This window comes from Capsella rubella, unplaced genomic scaffold, assembly GCF_000375325.1.
Source record: "Capsella rubella cultivar Monte Gargano unplaced genomic scaffold, Caprub1_0 scaffold_6, whole genome shotgun sequence".
NCBI classification, from domain to species: domain Eukaryota; kingdom Viridiplantae; phylum Streptophyta; class Magnoliopsida; order Brassicales; family Brassicaceae; genus Capsella; species Capsella rubella.
Window position 1 is genome coordinate 15,639,344 of NW_006238918.1, and position 13,125 is coordinate 15,652,468.

The 13,125-nt window shown below is 36.3% G+C and overlaps 3 protein-coding genes across 3 annotated transcripts; 2 read left to right on the plus strand and 1 right to left on the minus strand.

Annotated features, from left to right (window-relative positions):
• Positions 1-1,754: 1,754 nt before the first annotated feature.
• LOC17881212 (endoglucanase 17) lies at positions 1,755-4,355 on the plus strand. The gene is made up of 6 exons (XM_006287471.2): positions 1,755-2,136; positions 2,548-3,048; positions 3,136-3,297; positions 3,413-3,524; positions 3,619-3,782; positions 3,887-4,355. The coding sequence occupies exons 1-6, from the start codon at positions 1,864-1,866 to the stop codon at positions 4,217-4,219; spliced, it is 1,545 nt and encodes a 514-aa protein (XP_006287533.1). The 5' UTR covers positions 1,755-1,863; the 3' UTR covers positions 4,220-4,355.
• Positions 4,356-5,787: 1,432 nt separating this feature from the next.
• LOC17881746 (sucrose synthase 3) lies at positions 5,788-10,056 on the minus strand. The gene is made up of 13 exons (XM_006287025.2): positions 9,711-10,056; positions 9,461-9,593; positions 9,005-9,349; positions 8,582-8,917; positions 8,412-8,507; positions 8,143-8,316; positions 7,938-8,054; positions 7,673-7,839; positions 7,380-7,604; positions 6,886-7,207; positions 6,418-6,662; positions 6,186-6,324; positions 5,788-6,100 (listed from the first exon to the last, which is right to left on the minus strand). Exons 1-13 carry the CDS (start codon positions 9,806-9,808, stop codon positions 6,068-6,070), a joined length of 2,430 nt encoding a protein of 809 aa, XP_006287087.1. The 5' UTR covers positions 9,809-10,056; the 3' UTR covers positions 5,788-6,067.
• Positions 10,057-12,086: 2,030 nt separating this feature from the next.
• On the plus strand, positions 12,087-12,999 carry LOC17884349 (proline-rich protein 3). Its single transcript, XM_006289695.2, has 2 exons — positions 12,087-12,300; positions 12,467-12,999. Exons 1-2 carry the CDS (start codon positions 12,126-12,128, stop codon positions 12,787-12,789), a joined length of 498 nt encoding a protein of 165 aa, XP_006289757.1. The 5' UTR covers positions 12,087-12,125; the 3' UTR covers positions 12,790-12,999.
• Positions 13,000-13,125: the final 126 nt, after the last annotated feature.

Genomic DNA, 13,125 nt, shown 5'->3' on the forward strand with positions numbered 1-13,125 from the left:
ATCCCGAATCGAGCTAAAAAATAATGATAACCTTCGCTAGCTCCTTTCCTACCAAAACTCTCTTTGGTTCAAGTTCAGTTTTCCTTTACTCTATTTGTATATGACAAAATTCAAAAACAGTTCTAATTTTGGAACTTGTGAGAATATATAAAACTGTCTAGATAAAGTGAAGCACTATTTACATGTGATTATGATTTAGGGCCCTCGACGTTTTATTTTAATTTTCCGTAAATTAAGTGATTGGCTTGCCGATAAGTTATGTGATGATCATTGCTGTAACGCTTTTACCGTACATTATTATTCAAAATAATTGTAACCTTTTCCTTAGCAGAACGCACAACAATTCTAATTAGCGCCTGCTCATGTGTCACGGTTACGACTAATAAAGACTTATTCCTAATCATTGTTATAGTGGCCAGAGTTTATACTTCATTATATAGATTCGTATTAAAAGGCTGATCACATGCACACATGTATGTGGGGAATGATTATAATTTTTTTAAAGTCATCTCATCATTCAATACAATCTATATATATCAATAAAAATGTCCACTGAATTGTCTAGACGAGTGTTCAACGGTCTAAAACTGCTATGATTATTTATTTGGCATCTATATGACTATATGACTTATGATGCATAAGTAACAAAATCATTTAAAAACTTTAAAAGGTAATATATATACATGCATGATAGAACAGTAAACACACAAATAGGCTACTACTGTATTTGGTTAAACCGAATCTTAAATCATAACGTCCAAAAATTATAGTGGACACTTTAGAGATTCGTTCCCTCAAATTTATCTAGTAAAAATTATTTCATATCCTTTATTTTAAAGTGATACAAATTAAGCATGAAATGTGTGCTCTACATATAAAACATAATTTTGATAACCAAACTTTATAATGTTAAGAACTTAAGCAGTATCTTTGAACTATAATGGCTAGTGTGGAAAGTTTACACATCAAGAGTGAACATGTGAATATGGATTCACCCTGAAGAGTAAATATGGGAAAGGTGAAGCTAGGCTTGAGAAAACTAATCCAACTGCATAGGTGTGTGGTTTTGAACGTAACCAGCCCTCGAGAAACAGTTGTAGAACAAGTGTAGAGGAACGATCCTCTGAGGCTACACGTTACAGAACCGATTCATGAACCTGGTCCAAGCCTAGTTAGGTGTGTTTCGATCTTTCATTTTATTGTATTGTTCTCTATAAACTCTGGTAAACTCATTGGAACCAGGTTAACAAAGAAGACCAAACTAGAACATTAAAAAAAAAACTATTGATGAAAGGAAATATATATTTTGAAATACATTGATTTGTCATTTACATACTTTACTAAGCGCCGAATCTTATCCATATGACCATATACGTATTCAAAGTATAAAATCAGATAGATACATAAGTAAAAGGAATCTTAGTCATAAGTTAGATTTCGAATGGGCTTCCATCTCCCAAGCAAGTAGAAACAAGCGTAAGTACGGACAATGAGTTCTTTGTATATTTTCCAAAAACCCCCTTAGTTATTACTTTATTCTGATTTTGGACAAAAACTATTCAATTAATCTTTTTTTTGTTTTCTTTTTCTCTCGGCTACCATCTCTTTTCTTCTGACAAACCAAAAACCTCAGCTCTCCTTCTACCCATATGGGAAACACAAAAAATAATAGTAGTCAAAACTTTTTAACTAGACCACAGAGCGAGGAGAGAGAGAGAGAGAGAGGTTAACCTTTATTTCCCTCTATAAAAAGCTGAGCCACTTCCTCTGTTTCCCACAAAGCAGCTTCTGCAATCTTATTCGTTGGTTGGTTAATAGAAGCAGCTCACTCTCTCTCTCTCTCTCTTTCTCTTAGGGATTGAAATGGCTCTTCTTCTATTTTCTTCTTCCTCCTATGCTTTCAGAGTCACCATTTTCCTATCTTTCTTCTTCTTTCTCTGCAATGGTTTCTCCTACCCTACTTCTTCTCTTTACTACACCCATCACCATCGTCACCACTTGGCCAAACACAACTACAAAGACGCTCTCACCAAATCCATCCTGTTCTTTGAAGGCCAAAGGTCTGGGAAGCTTCCTCCTAACCAGAGAATGACTTGGAGAAAAAACTCTGGTCTCTCTGATGGCTCTGCCCTTCATGTAAACCACCTCAACTTTTCTCACTCTCTTCTCCTCCTTCTCTGGAGTTTTTTTTTTTTTTGGAAATATGAAATGGGTTTAGTTGTTTACTGAGAGATCTCAACAATGTAGGTTAAGTTTTGTATCAATATCGTCAAAAGATTCAACCTTTATTAATGGGTTTACTGCATAACAAAAAAACAGAGGATAAAGTTAGGGTTTTTGTTATTTTCCCCTTTTCTCAAATCCCTAATATTTTTTTCGTCAATGGGTTTGCTAAGTTAGTGCTAGATCTCAAAGATTCTCAACAATGTAGGTTAGAATCTGTATCAGTATCAGCAAAAGATCAAACCTTTATTAGTTGTTATTTTCCCCTCTTTTCCAAAATCTGTAATTTGTCTTAAAATTGGGGTTTTGTGGTTTGTTCATTAGGTGGACCTGGTTGGAGGATACTATGATGCAGGAGACAATATCAAGTTTGGATTCCCAATGGCATTCACAACCACAATGCTGTCATGGAGTGTAATTGAATTCGGTGGACTTATGAAATCCGAACTACAAAACGCTAAAACAGCGATTCGTTGGGCTACTGACTATCTCCTCAAAGCCACTTCACATCCTGAAACCATTTATGTTCAAGTTGGCGATGCTAACAAAGACCATTCTTGCTGGGAGAGACCAGAAGACATGGATACAGTAAGAAGCGTGTTTAAAGTTGACAAGAACACTCCTGGTTCTGATGTGGCCGCTGAAACCGCAGCAGCTCTCGCCGCAGCCGCTATTGTATTCAGAAAGTCTGATCCTTCTTACTCCAAAGTCCTCCTCAAGCGAGCCATCAGTGTTTTTGCATTCGCAGACAAATACAGAGGAACTTACAGTGCAGGCTTGAAACCTGACGTTTGTCCATTTTATTGCTCTTACTCTGGTTATCAGGTAATAAAAATGAGTTTCTTTACACATAAGAATCAGATTTTTGGATAAAGTTAATGAAAGATTTATTAATTAAATGATATATTGTAGGATGAGTTGTTGTGGGGAGCTGCTTGGTTACAGAAAGCTACAAAGAATCTTAAATATTTGAATTACATAAAAGTTAATGGACAAATCCTTGGAGCTGCTGAGTATGACAACACTTTTGGCTGGGATAACAAGCACGCTGGAGCTAGGATTCTTCTTACAAAGGTTTGATTTTTAATTTCAGAAAAATTCTAATATATATATAGTTTTTGTTATGTAAATGATAATATATAAATTCTCTAGCTAAATGTGTGATTTTTATCTTTGTGTGTGTGTGAAGGCATTTTTGGTTCAGAATGTGAAGACACTACATGAATACAAAGGCCATGCTGATAATTTCATCTGCTCTGTTATTCCTGGAGCTCCTTTCTCTTCTACTCAGTATACACCAGGTTCTTACATTTTACTCCCTGATCTTTCACTTGTTTTCATCTCTGCCCCCTTCATTCTCATTATAACATTTATGTTCATCATATATTATGTTAGGTGGATTGTTGTTTAAAATGGCAGACGCCAACATGCAATACGTGACGTCGACATCGTTCTTGCTCTTAACATACGCCAAATACTTAACCTCGGCCAAAACCGTCGTCCATTGCGGTGGCTCCGTCTACACACCTGGTCGCCTCCGTATTATCGCCAAAAGACAGGTCCTTATTCTTAAAGAAAAACTCTCATTTTAGGTGGATATTGTTAAAATAAAATATAAACATTTTGCGATAATTATTTCTTGATTTAATTAATCATTGTATAGGTGGATTATTTACTTGGAGACAACCCATTAAGGATGTCTTACATGGTTGGTTACGGTCCGAAATTCCCACGTCGAATCCACCACCGTGGCTCATCTTTACCTTGTGTAGCAAGCCACCCGGCCAAGATCCAATGCCACCAAGGGTTCGCAATCATGAACTCTCAATCTCCGAACCCTAATTTCCTAGTTGGTGCAGTCGTTGGTGGTCCGGACCAGCATGATCGTTTCCCGGACAAACGGTCTGACTACGAGCAGTCCGAACCGGCTACATACATCAATGCACCACTCGTTGGAGCTCTTTCCTACTTTGCTCATGCTTATGGCCAACTCTAGTTGTAAAACTGTTGGCTCTAATTAAGTTAGTAATGAAGCGTATTAGTAAGTTCATCAAGTAAAAAATAAAAATGAAGAAAGTTGTCTTTATTTTTATATTTTTTATATTAGTATATAAGTATTGGATTGATCACAAGAGGACATTGGTCTGAGAGTGAGAGAGAGAGAGATGGTTTTATTTGGTTCGTTATTGATATAAACGGACGTCAAGTGTAATCTTATCGTGGTTAATTATTAATGTTATCGTCCTACTAATTATGATATCCATGTCGTTAATTTTTGTATGTTTATGACTTTATGTGATTTTATAGTATACTTTTGGGGAGACTGAATAGAATCTCCAGCTGTTTAGCGTTAGTAGTAAATAGTAATAGAGAAGAGATTTGGGGATTTCTTGATTGGTTCCCACTTTCTCGGAGTGTTGGTAAAATAGACAAAAATAGAAAAACTCGAGAAAATCTTACAACAATGGTTCGTTATTTTCTGTGCGTTTGTTAGTCAAAACTTAAAAGAAGTAGGAAGAATTCACGTAAAATAGAGCAAAAATATTTGCCTGAGCTTGTCTAGTTAGTGGATGATTAATTATATGAAAGACACAGTTGCAATTACAGAATAATTTAATTTAACAGCTCAAGTTGAAAAATTTCGAGTTCCGGGATTTATTGGTTTTATTAAACAATCTTATTATAGAGAGAGGGAACATCGAGATGCTAAAGAAAAATATGAGAATAAAAGTTTTTTCCTAATTTTTTTTTTTTTTTAAAACTAAAAAGAAAAACTGTAAAACACGTCTGACAAAGATTTTTAAGTTTCATATACCTCATTCTCATAAGTCATACTCATAAATGTAAAATTATCTGACGAAGTACTTTATGATTGAAACGTTGTTATTGGTGGGAGTAATTGTTTTACATTTATTTGGCCAAGAAATATATATAATTTTAACAACAGAGAAAAAATAAAATAAAAAAGAGTAAAGAATAATAAATAAATAAAAAGAAAAGAAAAAAAGAGTGATGATTGATGTTTATTAATAATAATAATGATAGCATAGGAAGAATCATTTCATTTTCGACGACACGGGAAGCGAGAGAGCAATTGACCAGACCAGAGAGAGAAGAAGAAGAAGTTGTGTCCCTTTGTGGATTTGGTTCGATTTTAGGGTCAAATTAATAAAGCTGTGCTCTTCACACTCTTCTTCTCTTCTGTCAGTTTTTTCTTTTCTTTTGATATTTACTCACGCATCAATTGTGTATCTCGATATTTATCTATAAATGTGAAGAAAAAAAAATTCTAAAAAAAATAATTAAAAGACCCATAATGTCTCGTTTTCGAAATTACTACTGTAGTTTTTAGCTTATGCTGCATCCCAGTCAAATCTCTAACCTTATGTTTTCTAGTCTAGTTTTATAGTATAAATCATATATGGAACTGAGGAATGTTAAGGTAAGTTAACTACAAAATTATGGAGTCTGGTCTAGTTTCTAAGACATGTGAAAATCATTAACGTTACTGTTTAAATTATCTAGAATGTTAGAATCGATCTAGTTATTGTACTCTGAAACGAATTAGATGTGAAATGAAAAGTTCCATCGAAGACTTTTGTAGTTTATAGTATATGATACAAACTTCACGTGACTTTTATCCAACATGTCAGTCACACATACATGATGACACAACATTTAAAAGTACTACGAACACAACAAACAAGTTCGTGTAATAACTCCATCCAACGAGTCTTCTTTTTCATACACAACACACATAGGGTTCACATAGCCGAATTTATTCATCTATATTTTATTTATTTTCTTACATCCCTACCTACATTTCATCCAACGGCGAACCGGGTCAGTCATCGGCTGTTAAAGGAACAGTTTTCACCTGAAACAAAGATAACAAATCATGAGTTTATTGAGTTACTTGCTTATATATAGATGAAAAGCATAAATTGTTTTTGAACTGAGACCAAGTCGCGGAATTTGAGAATGTAGAACATTTCAAGGTATCTCCGAGTCTCACGACGCTCCAACTTTGATACGTATTTCCAGAAACCATACACGCCAGCTAGTGTCATCAATCTCTCTGAGTATATCTTCCATGTATACCTTACACAAAACCATTTCCGGAGTTTATATATTAAGCACACTTTAACTTAGAATTTAGAAATAATTAAACCTTTTGATTTTGTGTTTTGTTACCTCTCGTATATCCTTTCGAGCCCAGCATCTGATACATTTTTCCAATGGTTTGGATCTTCCTTACAACGTTCAAAGAAATCAGCCATTATGTTACCCGCTTGCTCGGGATGGTATGGATCGATATGGAAACCCGAGTCCCCATGCACGATGATCTCTGCTGGACCACCATGACAAGTGGCGAAAGTTGGAAGACCGCAAGTCATTGCTTCCACCACTGTAAGCCCAAACGCCTCGTAGAATGCAGGCTAAATATAGTATACAAATGATCATGTCAGTTCAATAAATAATCGATAATCCTCATGGCTAATAAATAGTCTATTAGACTAAAAGTTAGTCTTAAACCGATAAAATTGTGTGATCAAACCATATAATATTATACATTACACTCCTAGGTTATCCGAACATAATCCAACTCGATAAGCAAACCGAATCGAATATAACCAAACCGACATATTGAATGCCAAATACCTGAGCAAAAGCACCTCTTGTATCGGCGATATAGCGGTAAAGCTCACCATTTCGAGCTCGGTTTGTCTGAGCCGTGATCCATCGAAACTGTCCATCAAGCTTGTATTTCTTCATAAGGTTATGTATTTTCTCAATCTCTACCATTTCTTCTCTGTCTTTAGACTTGCTCACATCAATGTTACCAGCTACTACAACCAGATTAACTAACTCTCTCAACTTTGTGTTCTTGCAGTACATCTCAACTAAACCAGAGATGTTCTTCACTTTGTCCAGCCTCGCCATAGAGAAGAGTATTGGCTTTGATCGATCACTCAATGTACCACTGCAAAACACAACTCACACCAAAATCCAGCTTTTACATCCAAAACAAACTGAAAATGAAAGTGAAATTTTGCAAAACCGAACCGAAAATGATTTGGTTTTCGCTTATGGATCCTCAAAACCAAATAGACCCAATTAAACCAAAATTAATAACAGAATGCCAAATAACTTACACATGCTCATCAGTCTGCTCAGGGCTATATAAAATTTCCTCTATTGAACCATGTAAAGCTGTAAGTCTCTTGGTTTCTTCGGAAAACGGGAAATAGATGGTCATGTCTGCGCCCGGCGAGACTATGTTGAACTTCGGATCAAACACATCAATGCCGTGTACTACTCTGTAAAGTCCAGGCAGCGTAAAAGCTCCGTGGCTTTCATATTGACCGACCGTGTTCTTTCTGATAAAGAAATATTAGTATTGCCGATGGTGAATACAAAACACTTCACAATATATTAAGTCACTTACGTTCCTGCGATTTCTTGGTAAGTGCTAGTGATGATAAAATCTGCATTGTTCATTGCAATTAGATCAGCTGTGAATTGACATGAGAAATGATACTTGTTGTCGAAATCTTTCCAGTAAATGTCTGAATCTGGATACTTGGTTTTCTCCAGAGCATGTGCAATAGTACACTGTTTATACAAGAAAAAAAAAAAATCAAAATCAAAATCTGAGATGTTCCATAGACCAAAAAAGAAAAAACATAACATGAAAAACTTGAAACTCTTACTTGTGTAACACCCATTCTATGTGCCATTAACGATGCAACAAGGTTTCCGTCACTATAGTTACCGATGATAAAATCGGGAACACCTTGCAATTCACCTACAATCTCGCTTGCTGCATCCTGTTTTTGCAAAAAAAATAAAATCTGTTACCTTCTATCTCTTACATAAGAAGTAAATAAAATTCAAGAAAGCTAAGATTTTTCAAACCTGAGCATAATTCTCTAGATAAGGCCATACGTCGAATCTTGAAATCCACTTACGAAGGATGCCTTTATCGGACCTAAAAGGAACCCGGAGAATATGAGTATGCTCTGTTCCACTGACTCTCTCCAACCGCTGGTTACATGTAGTTCCTTTAGCATCCGGTATCAACCTCGTTACCTTGAAAACAAGGAGGAAAAAATGTAGTCCACATACACATTTTAAAATCTTGAGATTGATCATCTATAAGGCTATAATATAAAAACTAAGCTTACAATAAGAATCCTAGGAGTTATATCCAACCCCTGTCTCTTTATTCTCAACAGCATTTCTGTCTCGAGGGCTCGAACTTGGTCTAGAATATAGACAACCTGAAACATCGAAGAATCTTGAACGCTAATCAAAATCCGAAAACAGATTCAACTGAAGGGTTTAGGGGGAGTACTTGTCCACCGGTGTCAGGTAAGCCTAAGACATTGGCTTGCCCAAAGTATCCATGTGGAGATAAGATCACAACGTTGAAAACCATTGGCACCATCCCGAGAAACTTCTCCAAGGACGAAGGGTCGGGTGCTTGTAGAATATCAGAGAGAAGATACATCATTTCGAGTACTCGCCTTGCGGTATCTCCCCATCCTTTCTCAAAACCCATCCCCTGTAGCGAATATTCGAATTCCGGGAACGGAGTTTCTTGTGGAAGCTTAGAGATATGTTCTTCTGCTTTATTGAGTTGGCTTTGAAGCCTAGATATGCTTTGAATCCGATCATTCAACATCAATGGCTGCAGACACAAATAAAGTTCGCACTATTACACCAAATCCGACCTTGATTATGAACCAAATAAAACTATCGTATGAAGAAGACTTACATGACCCTTATACTTATGAACTCTAAGGAAATCAAGCAGAGGCTCCAAGCAATCTTTGTTACGGAACATTACAGAAGACAAGTGACGGTTCAGAAACTGAACTCCATTACCAATGGAAGACGAACGAGAAGGACGGGGCACGTTGGCATTGAAGGGCTCAAAATCAAGCTCAAGAGGGAAAGGGTTACTATTAGGTCCATCAACGAGTTCTTCTTTGAAACAAAGATACTCAGAGACTGTTAATTGTTCGACACTTAACTCGAAGACATTAACACGAACATATTCCCAAACACCAGGTCTTGGTCTGACGGCTAAGGCAACAAAAGGTGGCACAACTATAGCTTCCTACAACAAAATTAGCAACCATCATTCTGAAACTAAAATTAGTTTCTTGATGAAGAATCCATGGACTTTTTGAATTGACCTAGAAATAGAAAAAGAGAAGTTTTTTTTTACCATTGCTGATTTAAGGATTTCGCCAAAAGGACCATCAGAGAGACTCTGCTTCGTTGCATCGTCTCCAATTACACATTCGAGTTCGTCGATTAAGTTATGCGGCTGAAGAATCCCTTTTCCCTGATCCACATACCTCCACAAAACACACGATAAACAAATTTAAAACCAAAAGTAGACATTTTCCAGGAAAAAAACGAACTTTCCGGGAGAAAAGAAACAGGGGAATCAGCTAAGGATCTTAACGAGGAACCTGGAGAGAAGAGAGACGAGTTCATTGCGATGAGCGGAGAGAGTATCTTGCACGCGATCCCTTGTGCTTAGAACCCTAGTGAGCTTAGGGGTTGCCATGGATATTCAGATGATTACCAAAACCTCAGAATCCAAAAGAATCGAGTAAAGTTTTGTTTTTTGTTTTTTCCTTTTTGAATAATCGGATCGAATCACCAAAGATAGCTATTGATTCATTGATAAAAAGGATAAAAGGCAGAAAGATTTTGGAAATTTAGGCGACAAAGAGAGAGAGAGGAAGACGTGTTAGATCTTCTCTGTTTCTTGATACTGTATTGTTTATGCTGCAAGTGACGTGTTTGTGTTAAAGCAGAGTACACATGTGACTGTCTTATAGTAGAGTGTATGTATATTTATATGTTAGCAGCACTTACAGTTTAAGGGGAATAGTAAAGCAGTGGAAGCTCCGGCGTGGTGTGAGTGTTGCTCTGCTTTGAAAGCGGTTTTATCGAGAAACTTCAAAGGAACAAGACAACTGGTGCTCTGTTTTCTCGCCACGTTGATTTCTTTTGGAGAATTTAATATACATCATTGAATTAACCGTTCAAATATATTTTTAAATTATTTTGTAGAAAAATAATGATCTCAGAATTAGGGCTGAGGAGTGTGAAAACAGGCTATTCTGGCCCAAGTCCGTATATATTTTTCAAGCTTGGTCCGATTAGTCTTATTGGTCAGATTTGTGTGGTTTAGTGAAGAGATAAGATAGGTCTGAAATGATTTCCTAACATATTGTGCTAGCTTCAGTATAATTTCTAAAGAAACGAGATGTGTCTGTTGCGGGCGGCAAGGGTGCTGCTCCGACCATACTTTCTCACCCTAAGTATTGGGATAGACCAACACACACACACATACACTAGTTATACGATCATAAGTTTAAACGGCAAACCCGTCCCACAAGGCACAAGATATCTTTCCTTTAGGGTACGTATTTCAAAAGCTTAGCTTCTGGATGGCTTCAAGTCACGGGAATATAAGAGCTGTCGATCATAAAGTTGTTCACCATTCATACTGTTTGATACCGTTTAAATCCTATCGTTACAATCTGGTTATAACTTACAAAGAGGGGTCGATCCACTTTAGTTACACAACACTAGACACAGTAACCAAAGTAGCACATTGGTTTGGAATGCACCCACCAAACTCTATAATGGGATGCTTAACAATACTGAACCAATATATTTTACATCATTCAACATCTAAAAGATTTTCATATATCTTTTGCTCCTCCAATGATAATACTTCGTTAGAGGTTCTTACAAACAAATATTTTTGAGAGAAAAAGAATTTCAAAAAACAACAACAACAAAAAAATGGAAGGATTTATGAGAAGCAACACACCCCTTTCCTTTTAATATCCCATACCTCTCGTGGATCCTCCTGTGTTGGATCACACATGGTGAAAACCTCTTTTTGTTGGAATGCAGCATTATTCATCGAAGTTCAATTTGGCATCAGCAGCTACCAACTAATCGAGAGTTTTTCTCAAATGAGAAAGAGAGAGAGACAATTTTTTTTTTTTTACTAAACAGTGACCAACCAATAAGCCTTGCAAATCTTATTTTGCAAATCTTAGGTCATCATTATCCATGAGCTCTTAAGCCACTCTTAGCCTAAGATTTGTTAAGATTGGCCTCTTAAATGGCTTAAAAGCCCATGGTTAATGTTGCTCTTACCCCCTAAAATACTAGTAATGATGATGCCCTTATGAACCTCCCTTCTCTTTGATCTCCCCTTTGGAGATGCTCTTATAAGTTATAACCCTTTATAGAAGCTGAAAAACCGAGGAAAGAAAACAGCAAAAATCAGGTTAAACTCATGAAACTCTACCGCAATAGATGTTTGTAAAATGATACCCTTGTTTTCTTTTATAGAGATATAATAAAACCCTTGACCATTCATGTGTTTTAGCCTAGGGTCTGGCCTGCATGTAAGTCATAATTTATTTAGACTTTTATTCAAAAAATTTAGAGTCATCCACAACTTTTGAAACGGAAAGCAGTAGCATCTAATATCACATTTCCGGATATTTTTTTGTCCATCCGTAAACGTTAGAACCGTCCGTCTTCAGAATTGGTAATCCACACACAATAATGCGACTCACGTCGGGACGTAACACTATTGTATGCCGTGCATACACGTTCTTATTACAAGTTTTTTTTTTTTGGTTTTAATGTTTTATTATTACAAGTTGCTCGTTTTCTAGCTTATTAATACGAATAGATTAATGTACACTAAACCAATAAATTAATTAGAAAACTAACCCTCTTTGTCAACGCAATTAACCTATAAAACCCATGGAATCAGTTTTCGAAAGATTTCACTTGCTTAAGCAACATATAAGCAAATCGAGCAAAAAAGAGAGAGAGAGGAGAAAATGGCTTTCTCACGTATCTCATTTGCAGCTTCTCTTGTAGTCTTCTCATCTCTAATCATATCCTCAGTTGCTTATTACGGCAATGAAGCCGACCCAGAGACCGGAAAATTGATTCCCATCGCCGTTGAAGGGGTCATCATGTGCAGGTCCGGTGACAAAACTTACCCAATCCAAGGTTCGTAAACAATAGAGTAAAGAAAGGTCGTATATTTACTATATATAACTAAAGATTATATATAATGGTTTTCGTTAATGTCTTTTTTTGTATTAAGTAACACAAGTTTTGTTTCTTTCTCGTTATTAAAATTAATTAAGTTATGGCATTGTTTGTTTTACGACAGGTGCAACGGCGAGAATTGCATGTGTGAAGACTGACGCATATGGGAAAGAGATAGTTCCAATATCGATATTGAGCAGCAAAACTGATGCTAAAGGTTACTTCTTCGCTTCGATATTCCCTTCACAGCTTCGTGCAGGAAGGACCGTGACCAAATGCAAAGCTTACCTTCACAAATCTCCGATCGCTGACTGCGATTTCCCGACCGATGTGAACAAAGGTGTCAGAGGACAGTCGTTGAGCAAGTTCCGTGTTCTTGCAGACAAGAGCTTCAAGCTTTACTGGGCTGGTCCTTTCTTCTTCACCTCTGAACCTACTTACTACTAATTATGATCGTTTGATCATGAACGTAACGTGAAATAATTTGACGTGTTCTTGAGATGGGAGAATCTTTTCGTTTTGTTTGATTCGTCGTCGTAAAACGTTTGTCTGAAAATGAGCTAATTGTTTGTTTTCTTTGTTTTTTTTTTAATTTCATGTCGTATGACTTTTTTCATGTACTAATCTTATGTTTTATAAGTGAATTCGTTTTAATCATCTAATTGCTTATTTTGACTTTGCCTAATTGTGATCAAAATTGTGTTAACATTTCATGGGTATATAAATATGGTATTGTTGAGAAGTCAATAATTAACCTTTCATTCTAGGATTGGAAACAACCTT

Coding starts and splice junctions, on each gene's coding strand:
- LOC17884349 (XM_006289695.2), top strand. CDS start 12,126: ATGGCTTTCTCACGTATCTCATTTGCAGCTTCTCTTGTAGTCTTCTCA. Junction 12,301..12,466: donor CAAAACTTACCCAATCCAAG/GTTCGTAAACAA, acceptor GTTTTACGACAG/GTGCAACGGCGAGAATTGCA.
- LOC17881746 (XM_006287025.2), bottom strand. CDS start 9,808: ATGGCAACCCCTAAGCTCACTAGGGTTCTAAGCACAAGGGATCGCGTG. Junction 8,055..8,142: donor ATCTAGAGAATTATGCTCAG/GTTTGAAAAATC, acceptor TTGCAAAAACAG/GATGCAGCAAGCGAGATTGT. Junction 6,101..6,185: donor TTCTCAAATTCCGCGACTTG/GTCTCAGTTCAA, acceptor TCTTTGTTTCAG/GTGAAAACTGTTCCTTTAAC.
- LOC17881212 (XM_006287471.2), top strand. CDS start 1,864: ATGGCTCTTCTTCTATTTTCTTCTTCCTCCTATGCTTTCAGAGTCACC. Junction 2,137..2,547: donor CTGATGGCTCTGCCCTTCAT/GTAAACCACCTC, acceptor TTTGTTCATTAG/GTGGACCTGGTTGGAGGATA. Junction 3,298..3,412: donor CTAGGATTCTTCTTACAAAG/GTTTGATTTTTA, acceptor GTGTGTGTGAAG/GCATTTTTGGTTCAGAATGT.